Consider the following 22805-nt stretch of genomic DNA (forward strand, 5'->3'; position numbering starts at 1 on the left):
TCACAACTTCCCTGGACAACCAGTTCCAGTGCATCACCACCCTCACAGTAAAGATTTTTTTTCCAATATCTAATTTAAACCTACTCTCCTTCAATTTAAACTCATTGCCCCTTGTTCTGTCACTACATGCCTTTGTAAACAGTCTTGTTCCATCTTTCCTGTAAGTTTCCTTCAGGCCACAATTGGGTCACCCCAAAGCCTTCTCACTACCAGGCTAAACAATCCCAATTCTCCCAGCCTTTCCCCACTGAAGAGGTACTCCAACTCTCTGGTCATCATGGTTGATGTCCTTCCTGTGATGGGGCCCCAGAGCTGGATGCAGCACTCCAGGTGGGGTCTCACCAGAGTGGAGCAGTGGGACAGAATCCCCTCCCTTGACCGGCTGGCCACGCTGCTTTTGATGCAGCCCAGGATACAATTGGCTTTCTGGGCTGGGAGGGCACTTTGCCTGCTCATGTCCAGCCTCTCATGCACCCCAAGTCCTTCTTGGCAGGGCCGCTCTGGATCTGTTCATCCCCCAGCCTGTATTGTTACAGGGGATTGCCCTGACCCAGCTGCAGCACCTTGCACTTGCTCCTGTTAGAACCCATGACATTCCCACCAGGCCACTTCTTGAGCTTGTCCAGGTCCCTCTGGATGGCATCCCATCCTTCAGGTGTGTCAGCTGCACCACTCAGCTTGGTGTCGCCTGCAAATCTGCTGAGGGTGCACTTGAGCCCTTTGTCTATGCCATTAATGAAGATACTAAATAACACTGGTCCCAGTGCAGACCCCTGAGGGACACCACTTCTCACTGATGGCCATTGGGACTCCGAGCCATTGACCACTACCCTCTGGATGTGATTGGATGTGACTGTCCAAACAATTTCTTATCCATTTAACAGTCCACCCATCAAATCCATCTCTCTCCAGTTTAGAGAGAAGGATGTTGTGGGGGACAATGTGAAAGGCTTTACAGAAGCCCAGATAAATGGTAGCTGGTAGCCCTTCCGTTGTCCACTGACGTAGCCACTCCATCCTAGAAGGCCACTAGGTTGGTCAGGCAGCACTTGCCCTTGGAGAAGCTGTGCTTCTTGAGTTCTGGTGAAGGACCGCCCTGTCATTCATGTACCTTCTAGGAGGACCTGTTCCATGACTTCCCAGGCACAGAGGTGGGGCTGACAGGTTGGTAGTTCCCAGGGTTGTTCTTTGTTTTCTTCTTAAAGATAGGTACACTGTTCCCCTTTTTCCAGTCACCTGGGACTTCCTCTGACTGCCATGACTTTTTGAATATCATGGAGAGTGGCTTGGCAACTGCATCAGCCAATTCCTTCAGGACTCTGGGATACATTTCGTCCGGTCCCATAGACTTGTGCACATTCATGTTCCCTGGGCAGTCATGAACCTGATCTTTGCTTACAGTGGGAGGGGCTTTGCTCTCCCAGTCCTCATCCTGTCATACATCCACTCAAGAGGTGTGGGAAGAGAGGTTGCCATTGAAGACTGAGGAAAAAAAGTTAAGTACCTCAGTCTTCTTCTCGTCCACCAGCATTGCTTAACAGAGGGGGAACACCTTCTTTAACCTTACTTTTCCGATTAAAGTACGTGTAGAAGCCCTTTCTGTTATTCTTTGCATCCCTTGCCAGGTTCAGTTCCAGTTTTGCCTTGGCCTTCCTCACCCACTCCCTACACAATCGTACTTTTCTATACTTATTTTACTGCACATTTCTTGATTTTGATTTCTGTTAAGACACTGACCATGAGGCTGGCTATCTTGGCTGCCTAGGTTCTTAGAAACCTTGTTGATGTAGTTCAAAAATCCAGAGTTTGTCCCATGTGGGATGAAAGTACATTTTAAACTCTTGTAACTCTCATTGCTTTTCTTGGCCATTTGTGTGAAAACCATTTCTGCACTGCTCGTTATCCTAAAGTACATGCACAGTAACAGTCCTTCCAGCATATTGATTGATATTCTACTTTCATGGCATTAATGATGAATCTTTGTTCTTGGGTCTGAGCACACATTAATGACAGTTTGTGGGAACCAGCTCTGGGTGGTAGCACACCACATTTCCATTTGGTAAATTGATGCAGTTCTCCAAATACTTGGAAATTACTGTGATGGTTTATGGAATCCCGTATCCTTAAACAATATGATATCGTGTCCTTGTACTAGTGCAAGTTGGGCAACAACATAAACATGTGCAACAGTGTTCTCACAAAGACCGGGCAGTAAAAACTAGTGGACAAAATGTTTTGCTTTTTGTTCATACAACTAAGAATGGATTTTCCTCAATTTCAGACATACCCGTCATGTGTCAACATCCATGTCTGTGTTGTCTTGTGATGATAAAAGAGAAGGATAGGGAGCAATGCACTTCACATTGACATAAGTAGCATTGACATGAACATAGTGTTCCCCAATAAAAGTGGAGAAGATTGTTGATATTTTTGAAACAAGTTCAGAAAATGCTGGACGCATCTCAGGTTTCGGATGCCAGCACTTCAGCATGACTTCATACCTGCCATTCAAATAAAAGAAGTGTTCAATTATGAAATCACATAAAAAGAAAAAAACCCCAACCCTCTCTTTCAGTCTCAATTACTATAGTACCAGAATCATCAGCATTTGCACAAGCCTTTGCAAACTGTTTACTTACAGTGGATCAGGGCAGTATTCAGGTTGCAGCAGCCTTCTTCCTTGTAGTAAGTAAACAGTTATATCAAAAGAATTTACATCAGGATAAGGTGGTGCCCCTCGTGTCATAAGTTCCCATAACAATACACCAAAGGACCACTAAGAAAACAAAGAAAAAACCCAAAAAGTTAAAGGGTTGGAGGCATTTACATTCCTGTTTTAGAAGATGGTTTGACAGATTTAAGCATTCAACTGCATGGATTTTCCTTTGAAAAGTTGTTTTACTGCATTCAGCTTTCTTTTAAGTGGGCTAATAAATGCTGTAGGGACTTGAGGAGTCACTTAAATAAGAGCCAGAGAATCTCAACTAAGTAAATTAAAGAAAATAAAAGCCCATAGGCCTGCTACTTTGCTGGTATAAATTGGCAGACCTCTTTTGAGGTTAATGGAGCTCTGCCAGTTTACATGAGCTGATGATCTGAGTAACTCAGTGCAAATATGTGCTGAAGACAGTATACACGGTGAAAATTCTATGCATCACAGGTTAATCTGAATCTGGATTGAAAGGAGAGCTAAAATACAAAGCAATCCAGCCAACTGACTTCATCTTAACAATATTTTCTTCATAAATGGCCAGGTAATACTTGAAATTGCTGTAGGCACCCAGTAAGTATTTATAAAGCAAATAAAGTATTTTGGAGAACTATTAACTTTTACAAGTCTCCATGTTAACCTGTTCTGTCAAGCTTTCCAGAGCCCCTCCTATAGCAGGGTTCAGCTCCAACCTAGCTTCTTGGAATGTCCTTACTTTCCCTTGGAACAGAGTTAAACCCCTAATTTTTCCCTGAGCAGTAAGATATAATCAGAACAACTTCTTGCTTTGTGATTGGGACAAATGCACTTTCTGCATGTAGAAAGAGTCTTTTATTCTTATGTGAACTAAAGTTAGATTCAAATATAAGTTTTGATTTGGAGTTGTTTCATTAATTAAATATTAGAAAGATGCCTCAGGCAATATAAAAGAAATAAATAGGTGATACAAATATGGTTGTACATTACCACATCTGACTTTGTTGTGAACTTCTGAGTTTGTAAACTTTCTAAAGCCATCCATTTCACTGGCAGTTTAGCTCCTGTTTTATTGTGCACACTGTAGTATTCTTTATCATAGACATCTCTAGCAAGACCAAAATCAGCAACCTTGACAGTAAATTTTTCATCCAACCTATGGAAATGACAAAAGGTATTATTTGCAACTGAGCAGGCCAAGATTTACTGTGATGGTGGATTATAATGACTGACTTACATTTTTGAGACTGTGACTTTGGATGGCAGTACTTTATTTTGGATCTATGAACTAATGTTACACTGAAACAAAAAGTGCAGCAAAGTATATTTGACACCCATTTAACACAGTGAATGAACTCAGGAAATGACCAATACTGTATTAATAATACAATTTGAATTATAGTTATTTTAGAACAATTGCTGTGTATAAAAAGATTTTTGCTAATAGCCTATACATCCTGATTGAATGCTACATCATTTCTTCCATAGCTGCTTTTTCTTCTGTATCCTTAAAACCTGCTCATCCAAGTCAGTGCATCACCTTTCCTACTTACTCTCAGTTTTCATAAAGAGGGATCCATCATTATCTCAGTGACTGCCTTTATGCAATAATGTAGTCCTGTAATTAAGGATGAGTTTGGTGTCTGTTCTGGGGGAAAATGATGGCATAACAAAAGTTCTGTTGGGATGACATCTCAGCCATACCAGAAGACCTCCCTAGCTTTGCTTCTTAGGCCTAAGCTTGGTATTTGTCCTGGTAAGTGGCACCGTTGTCACAAACAGATAGAGTGTGGGTATTGGCATGTTCAAGCCTATCTTTCATTGTATGTGCAGACCTCATCACAGCAAGCACTTCCTTTTGGGCTTCTTTACAGGATCACACAGTCACAGAATGGGTGTGGTTGGAAGGGACCCCTGAAGATCATTTGGTTCACCACTACCTCCCCTGCTCAAAGCAGGGTCAGCTACTGCAGGTTGCTCAGAACCATGACCAGGTGGGTTTTGAATATCTGTGAGGATAAGGACTCCATTACCTCTCTGGCAACCTGGGCCAGTGTTCAGTCATCCTTACAATAAAATTTCTCCCCATGCTTAAATGCAATTTTCTCTATTTCAATTTGTGCCCACTGCCTCTTGGCCTGTCCTTGAGCACCACTTAGAAGAATCTGGCTTCATCTTCTTTAATCCACCATATCAGGTGTTTATACATATGGATAAGATCCCCCTGAACCTTCTCTGGGCTAAATGATCCTGTCTCTCTCAGTGTCTACACATGGCATTTTGCTGTCTTGAATTGATGAAGTTTCTGTCTGGACAACTCTGGTCCGTTGAAGTCCCACTGCATGGGACACAATCACCTGCTGTATTTACTGATGTTATAACTTAATCTGATGAAGGAAGTAGGAGGGAACTTTGTTGGGTCTTATGCCATAGCAGGTTTCTGCACCTCTTCCAGGATAGTGGAATAGAGTTAAGAGTCCCTGAGGACTATATTTGCATGCTGGCTTCCTTTCTGATAGACATCACCACTGTGGCAGGGCCTGTGCTTTCTGAGTGTTGCATTGCACAATGGCCACTGGGGAAAGCGGGTCTTGTGGCAGAAGCTCTCCAGGCTCTGAAGTGCTGAACCCTACAGAAGTCAAAAGCAGTCATTCAGTGGTCATGTGAGACACCCTGAGAGTTCTTTCCTCACCCAAGGAAGAGACAGTAGGCCAAGGGGAATGTCCTGTTGCCACTATTTGGACTTTGATTAGATTAACTAGGTCTTTTGTTAAGTAACCCAATGGATTTCTTCTTAGGAAATCTGAAAATCATGTTGCTTGTGGCTTTTTTCATCCCTTACAAAACCAACACCTGTAAGAAAATGTTCTTTTTCAGAGGCTCTTCAGCTGCACAGGTGTGCACCTTTGAAAAAAGAGTAAGATATCTGATGTCACAGATGATGACCTTTTTGCAGCCAGAGCTCCAGTTTACGATGTGCTAAAAATAAACTCCAATGTTTAAGGCTGTGCCTCATTAATTAACAACATTGGTGATAAATCAGCATAATCATATTGGCAACTCCTGTATCAGTTTGTCTTTGTGGGAACTGAACTGTCTGGCTTCCCAGACACTAGTAAGATTCTTTGAATGTTAATTTGTGTGCATAGTTGAGCCAAAGTAAGCTCATACTTATGTAATGAAAGACTACTGTCAAGAGGTCTCACTGGTGTTTCTTTGTGCTCCCGTTTTTCTCACAAAGTTCCCCTGTGTTCCTCTCCCTCCTGGTTAGGTGTGGCAGCAGAGACATTCTGCTTCTGAAGAGGCTGGGTGGAAGCACAGCAAGTTGAGGCAACAGCAGTTTAACTTCCCTTAGGAGATGCCTTTTAAACTCTAACCAAAGATTTTGAGAGGCTACACGTTCACCTCAGCTTTCTTATTTCTCACACTCAAAAAAAGCTTATGTGTAAGAAATGAGCCCTTAGCAAGATGAGTAGCTCATCAGTATGCAAGACAAACATCAGTATAATTGCAGAGCAATGAAAAAACTACCATCTTTTGACTAAAAAAAAGCAGAATCCTGGAAGCTTTAATTTATTTCATCTCAGTGTTTTACACAGCAGAGTGTGTGATAATGTGGCTGAAAGTAGATGTTTGTACTTACATACAGTTTCTTGCTGCCAAATCTCTATGGACAAACTTTTTACTTGCAAGGTATTTCATTCCTTTTGCGACCTGAAGGCCAAATCCAATTAAATCTTTTACTGTTGGATTCTGTAAAATACAAACATTTATGATAAAATGAATGCAGAAGCTCGAGGATCAGACTGCTTTATGCTGTGACTCTTTAGGTTTTACACACCTCTCCTGACACCAGAATGATCAAGACAGGTTGGTGCTTGTAGTGAAACTGGTTTAAGTTTAGGTCAACTTCTTACCTCCAGTGAGAAAACACACTATAAGAAAACAAAAGAGCTGACAGTTTCCAGAAGAGTAGAGTTTGCAGCATAAGTAGCATAACCTGGCCTGGGAAGTGGAACAGTATGCTGAAACCTCAGCATCACAGATGATACACAAAATTCACATATGTGAACTTCAGAGTGATAGCATGTAACTCAGTAGAAGGTACTAACTATGAACTTGGAGCTCATCAGCTGGGGATGACCAAGAAAAGAGAAAGTGCTATTTGGGACAAATAAGTGCATCGGTATGATGTAATAAAAAAGGCAAATGAGACCTTAGCAGTTACCAGAGGAAGATTTTTGGCAATGATTGTTAACCCCTTCTGCTGGTCAACATGGTGAGATGATACTGAAAATGTTAAATATCAAAATAAGTATAAACATAAGCCTGTAAATCTTTTATCCAATCATATGACTTGTTATGTAGTAGTAAGGATACCACAGATTTTTTCTTGTTGACATTGCTCTTTATAATTTTATTCTGTGGAACAGTCTGAATCAACTGTGGTCATTATTCTGTTTATTTCAGGAAGGACCATGGCACTATTTACAGACAAGTGGCCTGGTGCTTGTAGAATGAAAAAAGCTCAAATGGGAAGAGGTCCCTACCTCAGAAAGCTTAACTCCTCCAAAAATTTGTCGAAATGCATTTAGTTTTGAATGTACTGGCTATTGTTGCTTGCCATAAAAGCAAGGACAAAATCCTATCGGCTCAGGAGTCACTTTATATTGTCCTAGCGCTGTGAAATAGGTGAAATACTACAGTGTAAAGTGGGCTTACACTGCCTGAGGTAAGACCTGTGATCTCATACTTGAAAGAGAGCAAGTGAGACACATCTGAGGAATCTACAGTCTTTCAATGGAAATGGGGAAGACTGCTGCTAAGAGAGTACTCATAGTTTGTGTAACAGTTCCTGGTTTTCTTTCTTAAGATAAGAAGAAAAAATATTGATAACAAAGGGACTGCGACACTAGCTGGACATGGATGTCCCTTACCTAGCAGTTGGAAGAGCAGATGTTGACAACTGGCACAGCTGTGCTAAAGTCAACAGAGATGTGCCAGTTTAAACCAGCAGATGATTGGGCCCCTTGACTTAGATCTCATAAACACATTTGTTTATAAAGAGGCTTATGGATGGGAAATGAGAAATACTTATTGCTGATAATTTCTGGGAAACATTCTAGAGAGGAATTTGAGGGGGAGGGGAGGGAGTGGCAGTGCTGTGGCTGGGCTTGATGCCAGACTAAGCAAGTGCTAAAGGTTAAGGTGCAGTAACAGCAGCAAGTTGCAGACATAATGTAATTATGAGAGCTTATAACGTGTGGTGTTGGAGCAGGGTGTGGCCAGACTTGCATTGCCATTTGTACCTCACCATGTACTTACGTGAGTCTCATTCCTAATGAAGTTTCGAAGATCTCCATGTTTCATGTATGGAAGAACAACTAATGGGGATCCTTCATTGGGCAAACAGATTCCCAGGAGTGATAGAACATTGGGATGAGTGAAATCTTTCATGATTATTCCTTCTTTCAGAAACTGAGCTACTTCTTCCAGGTCTGTAATCCCTGAGAAATCCAGTAATAAAAGGAATTAATTAAAAGAGACAGAAACAAACTAGGTTTCATTTCTCTACAGCATATCATTGCACAAAAAAGTGATAATGAGAGACTACAGACATGCTCCCCACCTCCCACATTACAACCAGGTCATGTGCATTGGTTTTCCTACAATGACCAAATACAGGCTGTTGGTGATTTTAATTCTGTTTCTCCATTTCTTATTTTGAACGATTTAAAATTGAATAACAACACTTGAGTGAAGTCCTTAATAAATGTTACAGCATCTTCCTGTTTTTCCAGCAGCTTTGCCCACTCTTCAGCAATTTAACTTCCAAACCCAAATCTTCAGTACCCAGTAGAATAAAAAAATGACACTACCTTTCCCTTATTTTCCAGTTTTCTTTTCTTTGTAGAGGAAATATATGGACATTTCATTTGATGTAAAAGTATATGCCAATGTGTTGTGGTAGTCTGAAGTAACTGGAATTGCTCCAAAGATAAATCTGATTCAGCTGCAGCTAAGAATCTTTGTTTGTGAATGTATACTTCGCTGTAGTGTATTGGTTCACCCCAGTTATCTTTAGAATTAGTAGTAATGTCTCACTATTAAACATGTAACTCACTATTCAGTGACTTCACAGCACAATGAATTTTCCTGCTATCGTTATCCAGCAATGTCCCATGGTACACACAGCCAAAATGTCCTGTGTAAAAAAATGAGCAATATTAGTTTTAAGAAGTAAAATTAGCTTTCTGGTATTTTCCACTGGGTAGCAATTACAGTGTAAGAAAGTGATCACACTCCATTTCTGTCCAATTCCCAACACTTGTAATGTATATTTCCTAAGTAACACATAAAACCATTACATAAAACCACCATTGCATAAAATCACCATTACATAAAACCACCATTACATAAAATGAAAACTCTATTTGCAGCATAATTGGTATTTCTTGTCCTAAATGGAGAGTATAAATAATGACAAGGCTGGCGCCACAAATATTTCATGTTCTTGTAATCACTATGCACACAAAACCCATGTCAGCCCATTCCCACCATCTTCTCCTGTGACGTAGATGTCAAAGGAGAGCACCTGGAAGGCACAGGCAGCAGTTAGGAGCCGACATGACCACTGGATTGGTGGTTCCCAGTGATCTGCAAGACCATGCTAAGTGGTACACTGGACTGTACAGACTCGATGCATCTGATGTGTCTGATGGAAAGGACAGCCACTCCGGACTAACAGTCTCTTAAGGTCTTGCTATTCCATGGAAAATGTTGAATGTTAAAAATGATGTGTTGGCCATGGATGGTTTGGGAGTTGCTCTACAGGTCACAGACTGATGACACCACTTGGCAGTTTTTTCTACGGCCTAGTTCCAAGTGTAAAATATCACTAAAAGATCATGAGCAAAATTTGCCTTCTTTCTCATGGTCTAAGCAGTGAAATGAACTGCCAGGGACACAGAAATCCTGTGCTTTCCTGCCAAGCAAATGATGTAGTCTACCAAAACCTACTATGAGAAGTCAGGTTAACCAGTTTGGGAAACTGTGAAGTGTGAGCTCCAGGCTCATGCATTAATTTCTCCAAATCAAATTATGTACATGTAGTTGTGGCTTTCTTTCACAGACACTTTTAAAATACTAATATTTGCAGTTAGAAAGTAAAATATTTTTTTTCTTAAGTGTGAGTTCTACAGAGAACAAGACTATCTGATATATTCTACTATGTTCCAGTCCTAAGCTCTGGTCAGAGCTCAGTTGGCTTTGCTTTTGGCTTGAGGTAAAATTAATCCAAAGTTTGTTTTATAAAAGCAACTAAAATCCCATCAGACCACAGATTGCTTGGAGCCTGGGCACAAATCCTAAAGCTTGGATTGGGTGTGTCTAAAATATTTTGGGGTTTGGCCCATTTCTAGTTAGAAAGGAGAAAATTTAAAACGGTTAATTATCTTGGTGTCATTCCAGATATTTTTCAACATTTAAAAAATGGGAAATTACTTGGAGTTTTCCAAAACAAAAAAGAAAAGAAAAAGGCCCACCCTTGCTTTGGGGATGATGAAGTATAATACATAGAATTGAAACACACTGACTGTTTGTTTGATTTGTGACTTTTCCTGCAGAAGAGGCATTAAGAATATAATTTATAGCAAATTTTTTATCAGTATCTTGATACTCAACAAGAGACCTCTCATGCGTGATCTGTAGAAATACTAAAAATCCAGTTTGTACTTTGGTTACTAATATGTACTCAATCATAGAGAGTTTGATAAATGTCTGTAACAGAAATACTGCCTTGGACTATGAAAGGTGAAGGGAACTTGCTTACAAAGATGTAGAGGAATAGGAGCGATGAGAGAAATTTAGAAAAATAGGAGACCTGCTAAATCAGGGACAAAACTAAGGGAAAGTGAATCAGGAGCTACATATTTCTGCAACTGGCATGAGGGAGGAATGAGGAGGAATGAAGAGCATTTGCTGTGAGGAAACAAGCAGAAAATTCCTCAGAGCTGGTGGAAACTTGTGGAGGGAAAAGGGGTGTGGGCATTTCACGTGGGCCACGGGGACTTTCACTGTATACACTAATGACTGCAGGAGTCTCCTGTGTCATGTAGCAATCCCGACAGATAATGGGCTCCATTAAGGTCACTTGTGTTCCTGCCTCAGCATCCCCTGCCATTTAGGTATGTGCCTTAGGTTTCACGTAATATCCTGCGGCAGATTCACTCCTGTACCACAACCTCATGGATCAGAAGCCTGGCTGAGCTTTCTGTAGCCTGGAAAAGGATGAGATTGAGGCAGCTGGTGGGGGACCATCAAGTCCATGAGTTCAAAAGAGCTTCATTAGTTGGTAGACTCCTTTCTCCTGATGGTGTCTTCTCCAACTGATCAAATGCACTGACTTCAAAGGAAAGCCCCTTCATTACCGCTTGATTCAGTGCATGAGATGCAATGCTATAAGAGGTAAAAATCTTGAAAAATCTTTGTAGACAGCTTATTCAGAATGGTTTATAATAAATGGGTGTGCAAAAAGAAGAGCAGTTTGCAAGGTAAGAGTTGCAGTACCCACCTCTTCCTATTACTTCGCTGAAGTGCACAATCAGACTGTCGGCACCAATAACCACATGCTGCACTTCTTTGACCAGGTCAGGATTTAAGGCACTGATGTCAATGTGGACATTAGTTTGGAGAAGTGGACTGGCTAAATCTGAGTCTCCGCTAGACAGAATCGGGGAGAGGTCAGAGTGAGGATACTGGGCAGGTCTGCATGATCCATTCTGAGACATGCTTGGAAACTGATCTGCAAGATGAACAGAAACTATTATAATCCTTTCAAACTTCTCCTTGAAAAATGAAGAGTTTTATTGCATTGGTAAGCAAGGCTTGATTTTATCAGTTTGGAAGTGGCTTGGCTTTACGGAAGTTTTGGTCACAAAGGGAAAATGAAAATACGCGTTGGTAATCTGCCAACCTCCAGGATAACCATGTCACTAGAAACTTATGCTTGTCTCAGCTCTACTTTTAAGAAAGTAAATGGCAAAACTTCCACTTTTCTGAGGGGATAGAATGAAGCCTTGTCACTTCTTGCCAAATAGAGGTTATAGCATTTCTAGTAAATGGAAGTAACAAGAGTAAAACAGAAAAATGACAGCAATATGGGAGGAGGAGGTAGTGAACAATTAAAAACATGAAACCTTCTATTATTGTCATGTTCTGATTTGGTAGGGAACTTAACACTTCATGAAGGTTTCCAAAGTGCTGGTGACTAGCTATATTTATCCAATGGTAAATATTCAACCAGGGAAATGCCTAGAGGTGATTCATTTCCTGTAACTGCTGAAGATAATACAGTTGGTGCTACTCATGAAAATAACATGAGCCATCTGATATAGCAGAAACTAAAATATTTCAGTAAGTCCAGGAGTATCTATTTGAGATTTTTTTTTTAATCAACAGCATGTTGTTCAGGTATTTCAAATTGGTTTTGTTTAAAATCTTTTCCCTAGTATTTTGTGTGATTTCAGTCTGGAATTATTTCAGTGGCATCAATGAGCTGAACTTAGTCCAGGGCCAAAAACAAAAAAAAGGAAAGTAAATTTACCAACAAAAATGATTATGTATTTTATTACAATAAGTAAAAGACATTGTATAGACATTCTTTATTTATTTCTGCATAAAACCTGTGGAATTTTTATAAAGTGCTTTTATCACTCTGGGTCCTGAGAAATATTCTGTTACTTTATCTAGGAGTAAAAATACCAACTCCTACACTAACAAATGAATTTATTTGTAACTAAGGGCAAATACCTATTTAATAAACACAGTAAAATAATCTAGCCATGGCTGCAAAATAATTTTTGAAGCTGCTAAATGTAAACCTGCACATTTTCTAATGTTTCTTTTATTTTATTCTTTGATAATATTGACATAAACATTTCTATGGGAACATTAGGTGAACATCCCCTTCTTGAATGCACTCTCAACTGTGCTTTGCCAGTACACAGTGACCTCAGGACCACTGTGGATTTGCCTTCCACCAAGGATCTTTGCAAAGTTTTGTCTCATATACTGCTTTCGCTTCTAACCAGTGTCACAGGCTTTCCTTTCCCTTTGGAAATATTTCAATCAAGAAACTTCCTGTATGGGCTGGTGGCAGCAATTAAAGAACGATATGGGAAGCTGGGAACAGGCCTGTCTCTCAAATATCTCTGTGATTGGGGCTTGCAAAAGTGGAATAAATATTTGGAGTTATTTCTATTGCATAGTATACAGCAGCACTAGAAATAGTGCAAGACTATGTCTATACCAAGACTAACAAATATCTGTGAGACCTCACACACCGTAATGTGGTAACTCCTAATAGATAAAGGCTCTTTAATGGTAATCACAGAACATGGTCTCCACATGTGTTAAAGGAGGTGTTCAGCCTAGCATGGTATTATAAGTGTAGCAGACTGCTCTTCTAAAGAATTCCCACTTTAAAATCATATTATACGGCACAAAAATATATTCAGCAGAGGATTATTCTTCCTCGAGACTGGCATAATGGTGCACATGGACCTCCATTCAATTTGTCACAGTCTTCATATCCTTTTAGCTTAATTTCTGCATTATACAGTGTCCCATTTTACAGGAGGGGCATTAACAGACAAAAGAATATCAGTTTACAAAACTACATGGCTGTTGTTGGGCCAACAGAACTGCTTTATTATAACTGTAGGAAGTCACTGAGACACACTAAACCTACAGCCACTTGATGTTATCCTTAAAATCAGTCTTTTCAGAGTGGATTTGTGCATGGTATGATGGATCTTATGACAGAAACACTATATACACTAGCTCCTAATAACTTGTGGAGCATATTTATAGAGAGTATTGTATTGTATTTTATTTATTCCTTCAACGTGAATAAAAGTAAAAATCCTTTGCACCTTAATCTTGGGAAGCACCTGAGAAGCTCAGTTAAAATAGCAAGCCTGCGAACACATGAGACTCCCAAAAATGCAGACACAAACAAATCAGATGAGAAACTGAAATTAGGATACTGATCAAAATAGCTATCATCTGAAGACACATGAAAATCAAGATGTATAAAATATCCTACATACAGATTCCTAATAGAGGCGTACCTTCTAGAAAAGTTGATCTGTAGTCTACAGATTCGCTTGAAACCATTTCTGTTGTTGGACTTACACTCCTTGCACTCACCAGCCTGTCCAGATGAGGAGTGTGCACTCTGCCATCATAACGAACTAGGTCGCTTCCCAGATCTGAAAGGGGAGGAGAAAGAAATATTAGAAAACCCTCATGTTTTCGGTATGCCAATATTGATTTATCTATCTATTTATTTAAATTTAGATGTTCTGCTCTGCTGGGAAGAGGATCAGGTTGTTACTGTGGCAGATGTGTAGGACTTGAGCTGTTTTTACAGTGCAAGATTTTTTGCAAAAAAATCTTGTGTTGAAGACCCACTCTTAGCCATACTGGAAGATCAAAGACAGATTTGAAGACCCCAAGGCCAGCTTCATGGGCTGTGATACTGCATCAGGACAAGAGTTGGTTATACACCAGCTCCCCTTCTCCTCCCACCTTACATAGTGTGGCAGCTCCCACTGGAAGGAAACCCAGACACAGGGGCCAGAGAAGAACCAGAGTCTGAGCAAGTTCCTGATTTGGGGTGAAGAGAGACCTGGAGACTGCAGTGCTCTGTGTCTTGCACAACTCAGGCACAGCCTGGAGGAATGAAAGGCAACTGGATGAAGCTGAAGTACTCGTGATTCCATGCATGTCATTGACTCTTCCATGTCATCCCCTCTTCCAAAGCTGATTAGGGAAGAGAAGTTACTAAGTTTTCCTAATAGCTCAGAGTTCCTCCGAAATCCTTCTGCTTAAGGCATAATATGGCCCTTCACCCAGCTCAGGCTCTTGCCAAGCACTGAAATGCAAATAAACATTGGGACTGGATTGTGAAACCTCTGCTGACAGGTTACAACAGGGTAGTGCATGACAGTTAAGCAAAGCATAGAATTATATCAATTTTTAAAATCTAAGATATAATAATGGAATTATTTTATGGGATTGACTATGATGGACCTTTAATTTGTTTCTTCTTCCTTCTCCAGAAGAAAACCACCAAAAAGATAAAGATTAAGACTAATGTTGAAAGAATTCCAGCAATTAGTCCCGTGAAATTCTGATCTTGCCGGATCAGCACTTTTCCGATAACTGTTGACAAAACTTCTTGCTTCCACTGAAATAACAAAGAAAAAAAATAGTGTAATGATTTCCAAAGACAAGCAAGAACTAGATTATTAGTACTAAAGTATGAGCTGATATGTCCCGTATGTATTAAATCTTGATTTTGTGATGCTGTACTGTGATAAGACACTGGGAGTGGAGAAATTGTCATATTGGTGAACATGAAAACAAATCTACATGTTTAATATTAATTTCTCACCTTCAAGAGCTCTGGTAGTGACACAGCTCTATATTTGATACACGACACACACAGCATGTAGTCACATGCACTCTGGATAACAGGGTTCCACTGTTACCAGATGCTAATTCAAAATGTTAAATTCATACTTTTACCCATATGGTGCACAGAATGGGCCTATGGATACACAGGCTGAGATGTACATTGAAAAAAATAGCCCAGCTAGTCTTTAATGTGTGTCCTTCTGGCATATATGTGCTGTAGCATCAAACTCACTCTCTTGTTGACAGCATGCTTGCATTTTAGTTCCCAAGGTCACGTGAGCCTGTCCCTTGCCAGCTTCTAGCTTGCTGACAGTTTAAAGAAACAAAACAAAACAAAAAAAAACAACCGCAAAAATCAGCAACCGAACAAACACCAAGCAGCTAACAGGGAAAAACTGTTTTAGGTCACACAGCACTAGCTCAGTCAGTTGGAATGCATTTGGCCATCTTTTCTCTTCCTCCTGTGGAATTTATCCCTCTGGGTACTGTAATGATGGATTTGCCCGTCAAAAGAGCAAATTTTCTTCTTCGCTGGGCAGACTACAATTTCTGAGTCTCCTTGCCAGTAAACAAGCAGAAACCTTATTTAACCCCTTTATGTTTTGTTCTTTTCTATGCATGAAACATGTCACACATATCTATCTGTTTCTTAGTGGTTAAGAAAATATCACATCGAATGCAGTGTTAGTCCTGGTTGCATATGTAAAAATACAACATATTAACTGAATGCAACCTGTGCACAAGTATTATATGAAACTAGGCACTTAGAAGTCTGGGAGACATACACCAAAAGGAGAGCTGCATCTAATTTTATAGTTTGCCTGATGTATCCAAGAAAATTCATACTTACTTAAGAAAAGAAATTAATATTAAAATAAATTACTAGTTACCATATTAATAAATTAAATTAGTTATTACTATTTATTTAGATTGCAGTAGCACATAGGAATATCATTCACAGTCCAGGGTCCTGTTGAGATGAATGCCATAAAGACAAAGAAAAATAGATGTCCCTGCTTCAAAGAGTTTACATAGACTTTGATCCTAACCACAATTACATGACTAGCAAAGTCTCCACTGTTTTCAGTGAATCAGTGTGCAGTTTCATAGTTTAAAGGTAATCTCATTCCAATTTCCTTTTTTTATATATTTAAAAAAATACAAGTGTATTGAATGATTTATGTCTTATTCTATAAATCAGTATGTCTACAATTTAAATTTGCAGTAGCACACTGAGTGACTCTAATTGAGACCACCTTTAAAGCAATGACTGAAACATTTCCTAAGTGTCTTCTTGTTACAAAAAGAATTGAAATGAAATTATAAAATGCAGACAAAAAAGAAAATCTTTCAGGAAAGATTTGATCCTCTTGACTGCAGCAGAATTTTTTGTTGAAAAAACGGCTTGTGAGTTCCAAACAAAAACTACTCCATTATAGCTTCTCATTCTTCCCCACATTTCCTCCTGTGTTTGGATTAATAACTATAATTTTATTTCTGTGCTTAGTTCAGGTCCTACTTTGTGCCTAAGGCTCCAGAAAGTCTCTCTACAAACAGGTAATAACAACAATGATGATCACATTTATTTTAAAATAGCTGATATTATTTGAATTTCCATCCCAAACAAACAGGGATAGAGATATCCCTGTAAGCACAGGCTTAGGCTTAAATTTTATTTAGGCTTAAAGTTTATTGGTTCAATAGTTACACTGTGAATGATAATAAAAATGGCATTAATGTCTCGTGTGTGGTGTAGTTGCCTCACCTCTATATTTAGCTCACTGTTGGATTTCAGGAGATCACTGGGAACCGTACAAAGAATTGATTCTGACTGCAGGAGAAGGTTTTCGCAGCTTTTATTTCCAACTTTTAGCACCTCGCCTTTAACAGCTTCTGAATCAATATAATTTCCCTTGGAAAAAAAAAAAATCGATTTCATATTACATAACCATCTCATGAAAGTTAAGTAGTTACAAGATTGGAAAATGTTTTTAATAGAAAAAAAATTGTGAAATAAAAGACTAATGAGAATTTACACTGTCCTGTCAATATGCATGTATAGGGTTATTTCATGTAAATGGGACTTTGACAGACAGGCCAGTGTAGCATGGTAAAGTTTATAGATAAAATCTGCTGTCACTACCACTCACACAGCTCATACACACTTCTAAAAATGTAAATGTCTGAGGGATTAATCCTGTTGGTCCTGTTTAGATTTTTGCATAATTTGTGCAAGAAAGGACACATTATGTAACGCTGTTGTTTACACAAAACTGGCATTATATTATCCACAAGCTAAAGGCATCTCAAACATTTGGTTTTGCAAGTGGTTATGGTAGCAGAAGTGAAGCTTTCAAAATGAAGTAATTAATTATAATCATACATAAGTCTGTTAAAATCATGTTCCACAGACCAAAAAGGAAAAATCTTGGTAAAGATGAGAGCATGAAAAGTACACTTCTTACTTAGAAAACCTGCTCTCACATCCCAGACTTGGATGAAAAATTATTCCTTCTGATATTGTGACAGTAGACTCCAAAGGCCAAGTTTAGGATCTTTTGTGCTCAGGAGTGCATCTCTATTTAAGAAGCTGCCCCAGCCCATGTACAGCCCAGCTAAAGATGAAAGAAGAGGCATATTAAGTGGGATTAGAAGGGGAGAAGGGAGTATGGGACTAATACAGGCTATTTACATGGGCTGGATCTGGGAGTTTTCCATGAGAAGGGAGGAAGGCACCACAGCTGACACCACTGTGAAGCCTTGTATATGAGAAAAAACCCAAGAATCCCATTCTGAGGGGCAAAAAATAATCTTACTTTGGCATATGTTTTAGATCTGCTGCAGAATGAGACTGAATCCTGGGAAAATTGTAATAAATATATAGGAGGGCCAGTTTAATGTCCTATTTTGATGGCAAAGCCACACCCCAGGTAAATGCTTTTTAATTGCTGGCCATAAAAATCCATTTGCACTCTATCTTCTGTCTAGTTGAAGCCATTCTGTTTTGTATTAAGTAAGAAAATATTCCTGGGCCAGGGACCATGTGAATGCTTATTGCTTATTGGTATGGAGACTTGTGGCAGATTGTGAGCCATTCATGTTCAAATCTTTCCTCTGAATTATCCACCTCAAAAGATTTGAATTTAATTCTTCCATCTTCAGGATAAATATATCATCCTAGAGAGTGTGGTTGAGCGGTCTGGTTGAGTGGTCTTTTCTTCTACACCAAAGCTGATGTTTTCTCCACCAAAACTGATGGAAAAATGGAAAAAAAAAAATCATACTTATGTTTCCTAAGGTGGTCCTTAGGCAGTTATAAAGATGGTAGCTTTTACTTACTACTATGACTATTAGGTTACCATTAATACATTATAGTTTCAAATATATTCACTATGATAATCTAAATATATTAAGAGTTTCAAAACTCTTTCAACAGTGGTTTTGCTTTTCTCAGGACAACAGAATTTGACTACAATTTTAAGAAAAGGAGGAAACTGGCTCCTGTGAGAACTGGAAAAAAAGATTTCCTCTTTTCAAATGTGTATTACCCCCTTCTTGGTGAGCAATGCCCTTGAACGCAAGCAGGAGAAGTTAATTACTGTACTGGGTAGCTGTTGCAACCCAATCTGATAGCACAACCACCTCACAACTTTAGAGAGATGGGAATAACTTGGGTAGAAGTCTAAAAGCAGCAGAAGAACTTCAAACTAAGGTGTGGAAATTTTGAGATTGGTGTCAGAAGCATTTTTGAGGCTTCTAAGCAGAGTGAGAAGGTTGACTTGGGAAAAATGAGGAATTACTGCAGAGGCTCCTCTTCAGCTTGCTCGAAAATACCAGTTTCCATATTGGTCTCTTTTGGACCAGGTATTGAGAGTAACAATTTCCTATGTGATGTGAAAGAAGATTGACAATAGAGTGGCCTATAAATAGGCAAGAAGATTTCCTTAAGATTGTCTCATAAAGAACATGTTGTGCTGGCTTAAGAATAGAGTAGACAATTTAGTAAGTCTTGTCCTACTCTGAGTTTTAAGACAGAAGTGCCAGAGCACAGCCAGGATCTCATGTGCTGTGTAGCATGTCAGTTGTTACACATTGAATCACAAATGTGCTATGTATTTCTCTAGTGGAAGATTAATATTTATAAATACACTTTAGTTACTGCTGGCCCATGCCTAGGTCTCCTCTGGAATAATGCACAGAGTCCCTGCACCAGCTCAGAAAACAGTCACAACTCCAGAACAGGCCAAGCCTCTGTGCTAACTGAAAAAAGATGCTTTTCTTATTTATTTGTTGCTTAGTTTGTTGGTTTTTTTTTTTGTTTCACAGCTAGGATGCTCTGGGCTGTCAGCAGCCCAGCTTGCAGGTCTGGATCAGTGGCTTCTGGGGGAGGCAGCAAGTGGACTCTGTCCTTTTCAGCAGACTCAGCAGTGAAACACCAGAATTTCTCCTGCCCTGATGTCTTTCCATGTTGGCAGGAGATGGGAGCACTTCTGAAGTGGTGTCTTCATGGTGTTGAAGCAGAGAGTTTTCTCAAGCCACTCTATCATGACTCCTCTGACTGGGGCATGGTGGGCACTAAGAGACTTGAAAGAGCCACGTACTTGGCAGAGGAAGACAGTGATAATGTGGGACGTTGAGAGGCTGGCACTGAAGACAAGGACGACTGGCATTTGTGGCACACAGTGCCCTGACTGTGTTTTAAATAGAAAACCTAACGTTTTCTTGTGTATAACATTTTCTTACAAAAACATCTTGTGGTCATCAGGGGAAACCAAACAGAACATTTCAGTCAGTACCCACTGTCATTTGATGAAAGCCAAATATGTCACACTAGATTAGTTAGATTGAAAAACTTGTGATAAAAGCTCCCTCCGCCCCTCTGAAACTAATTAAGAAAGAGATAAAAGAGCTTTGGTTTGGTAGAACAGACTGTTCACTGAAGCAAGCTGCCATTTAATTTCATGCTGAGCTTGCTTAATTACTGCACAAAATATGATCATGAGGCATGTAAACTTGTGTGTGTGTATTTTTGAATGTGGGTATGGGGCGAGGGAAAAGTGTTGCCAATATGGCTTGTAATGCTCTTTTGGCTTCTGACTATAATTTATGAAAGTTGTCTCACTGTTTCGATAGAAGCACCCCACTATAACTAATTCTATTTAGAGGAAGATGTTAAATTGGTGCCTGTTCCTGCTTCATTCTAGGAGACCAGCTTTCACTAATACTATTCTCCAGCTGGTTGTCAGGAAATAACCAGGACATTAGGCTTAGGAGACATCTGCCTTGGGTGCTATCAGTATGGGTCAATACTATAAAATTGTGACTTTGGTCAGTTGTCACTATGACAGCCCTCAGCCAGCCTTTCTTATCTAAATGTTTTTTTCCCAGCAATAAACAGCACCAGAGATTTCTTCAGGGAGAATAAAAGACTTAAAGTAGAGAGTTAAAAAAACCAACTAATTTTTGACACTCAGTGTCTCTGAAGATTATGGAGCAAGTCCTCCATTTGAAGCATTTCCAGGCAGAGGAAGGACAAGAACACAATTGGGAACAGCCAGCACAGGTTTCCCAAGAGTGTATTTTGCCTGACCTTCTATGCAGACAGGACTGGCTCTCTGGACGAAAGGAGAGCATTGGACAAGGAGACCTTGGTTTTAGCAAGTTTTGCAACACAATCTCTCTTAGCAATGAAAAAAACTTAGGATGTTATGGACTGGATGGGTGGCCTATAACATGAGTAAAAAACTGATTGGAAAGAGATCAAATCTTCATTTGTCAATGGCTGACACTTGCACCAATACTACTTAAAATCTTTATTGACAACTTGGACAAAAGGATAGGATGCACTGTCTCTGAGCTTTCAGATGGTATCAAACTTTGGAAAATAACTGATATACAGGACCATAATGTGAAATTAGACTGCAGTATGCCACTTCAGTAATGAAGGCTCAGCACACATTTTAGCAGCAGCAGCAAAGCCAGTGGATTGAAGGTGATTGTTCTGCTCTGGTCAGGACTTGTGAAGCCATACCTTGAGAATCATGTCAATTTTTGAACCCCACAGAAAAAGAGCGATACTGACAAACTGGAAGAAGTACAGAAGAGGGTCACGGAAGAGGGGGGGAGCTCAAGCATAAGACGCAAAATGCAAGACTAGTGGAGCTGAGTGTCTTAAAGCTGTAGAATCTCCATTCTTGGAGATTTTCAAACTCATTTACACAAAGCCATAGGCATGCTGACCTAATTTTTAATTTTGCCCTGTTTTGAGCAATGGGGTTAGGCCATGAAGACCTCCAGAGGTTCCTTCCAATCTACATTATTCTGAGATTTTTCTCAAATTAGTCCTCTTTCCAACTGGTTGATATGCATGACCTGGAAAATACTGGAAAACACTGCTGTCATTGCACAGAGGCACTGAGCCATGCAGCAGCTGTATATTCCCAGATCTCTGTTGACCTGCACACCAGAAGTCTTTCTAGCGTTTCTCCATAACTGAACAAGAGAATTGCTCTGCATTGAGGAAGGAGTGATTGTATGGCCAAGAGCTCCAAGTAGAAAAAGCAATGTAAAAAGTAAAAATCAGACCAATTATTCTTTGGTATTTGCCCAAAACACTTTGCAGAGATGGATTAATATTCAGAGCTTGACTGGAACTCAGCATGGCTGACAGGAACTCTGAAGTAATCCTGATGTCTTGCAGCCCAGAAGTTGGCCCACTGGATCATCTTGGAGTCAAAGACCTTAAAGCCCCTTAAAGCCCCTTAAGGGGCTTCAAGATTTCTCCATTGTGATGGGGGAGAAGTTTTGGCTTACAGAGCTATGCAGGAGTGACACAAAGAGATGACCCAAGCATTAAGACTGATTGTCTTCCATAAAACATTTTTATCAATTATATTTTATATAAATTATAGATATGTATGTAAATAACATATAAATACCAATAAATTTTCAGAAGCATTCATTTTAAACTAGAAATACCCATATTTATAGCTTTTCTATTTAATACTCTAACTCAAAAAAAACTAGATTTCAAGAAATTGGACTCTCACAGAAGGGATTTAACTTTCTCAGCAGCACTGTAGTAGAGAGCAACCTGTGCTTTGAGGGCCCCGAATTCCTAAGAGATGCTTCTCAGTGCTGTGTAGGCTATTCTCATTGCTCTTTGAAGAGGCATTCAGCATCAACTTCGCATTTTTCATGGATCCATAAATATTTAGGCTACAGCAGTGATTGATCCTCATGAGCAACTTTGTGCACAGGCCAGAGTTTCCCTCAGCTCAAGAGAACCAAAGAAGCCAGACCACATCTTTTGTGAGGAAGGATACAAAACCATGTGCCAGTAAGAGCCAGGGCTCACACGCAGACCACATACTCCAGGTTCTGGGCTGCTGGCCGTGTTTAATCCTGAACTGGTGGTGCAGCTTATTGCAATCAGAAGCTGATGCAGCGTGGTCGTCCCATGAGGAAAAGGAAAGCCCCTCTCCCACTTGACCTGATGACACCAACCACCCTGGTACATGTGTCTTTGTTTTCAGCTCTGCATCTGTTAAATTGTGACAACTGGGCTTGGGTGAATGCAGTACTGAACACAGTGCTCTCTCTGCCCTCGCTTCCTTGGGGCTTCCTTTATTTCATC

At 39.8% G+C, this 22805-nt stretch overlaps 1 protein-coding gene across 2 annotated transcripts in view; it reads right to left on the minus strand.

Moving 5' to 3' along the window:
• Positions 1–1899: 1899 nt before the first annotated feature.
• MET (MET proto-oncogene, receptor tyrosine kinase) overlaps positions 1900–22805 on the minus strand; it is an 86629-nt gene continuing 65723 nt past the window's right edge. For both annotated transcript variants that reach the window (XM_017733082.1, XM_017733081.1), the window contains exons 12-21: positions 16935–17081; positions 14783–14939; positions 13819–13959; positions 11259–11489; positions 8811–8891; positions 8012–8193; positions 6330–6439; positions 3677–3842; positions 2640–2776; positions 1900–2501 (exon numbers count right to left, since the gene is read on the minus strand). In XM_017733082.1, the coding sequence (XP_017588571.1) occupies positions 2291–2501; positions 2640–2776; positions 3677–3842; positions 6330–6439; positions 8012–8193; positions 8811–8891; positions 11259–11489; positions 13819–13959; positions 14783–14939; positions 16935–17081 (1563 nt within the window). In that variant the 3' untranslated portion in view covers positions 1900–2290. The remainder of the gene's footprint in view (positions 2502–2639; positions 2777–3676; positions 3843–6329; positions 6440–8011; positions 8194–8810; positions 8892–11258; positions 11490–13818; positions 13960–14782; positions 14940–16934; positions 17082–22805) is intronic.

The sequence above is a fragment of the Corvus brachyrhynchos genome, unplaced genomic scaffold, assembly GCF_000691975.1.
Source record: "Corvus brachyrhynchos isolate BGI_N302 unplaced genomic scaffold, ASM69197v1 scaffold32, whole genome shotgun sequence".
Lineage (NCBI taxonomy): Eukaryota > Metazoa > Chordata > Aves > Passeriformes > Corvidae > Corvus > Corvus brachyrhynchos.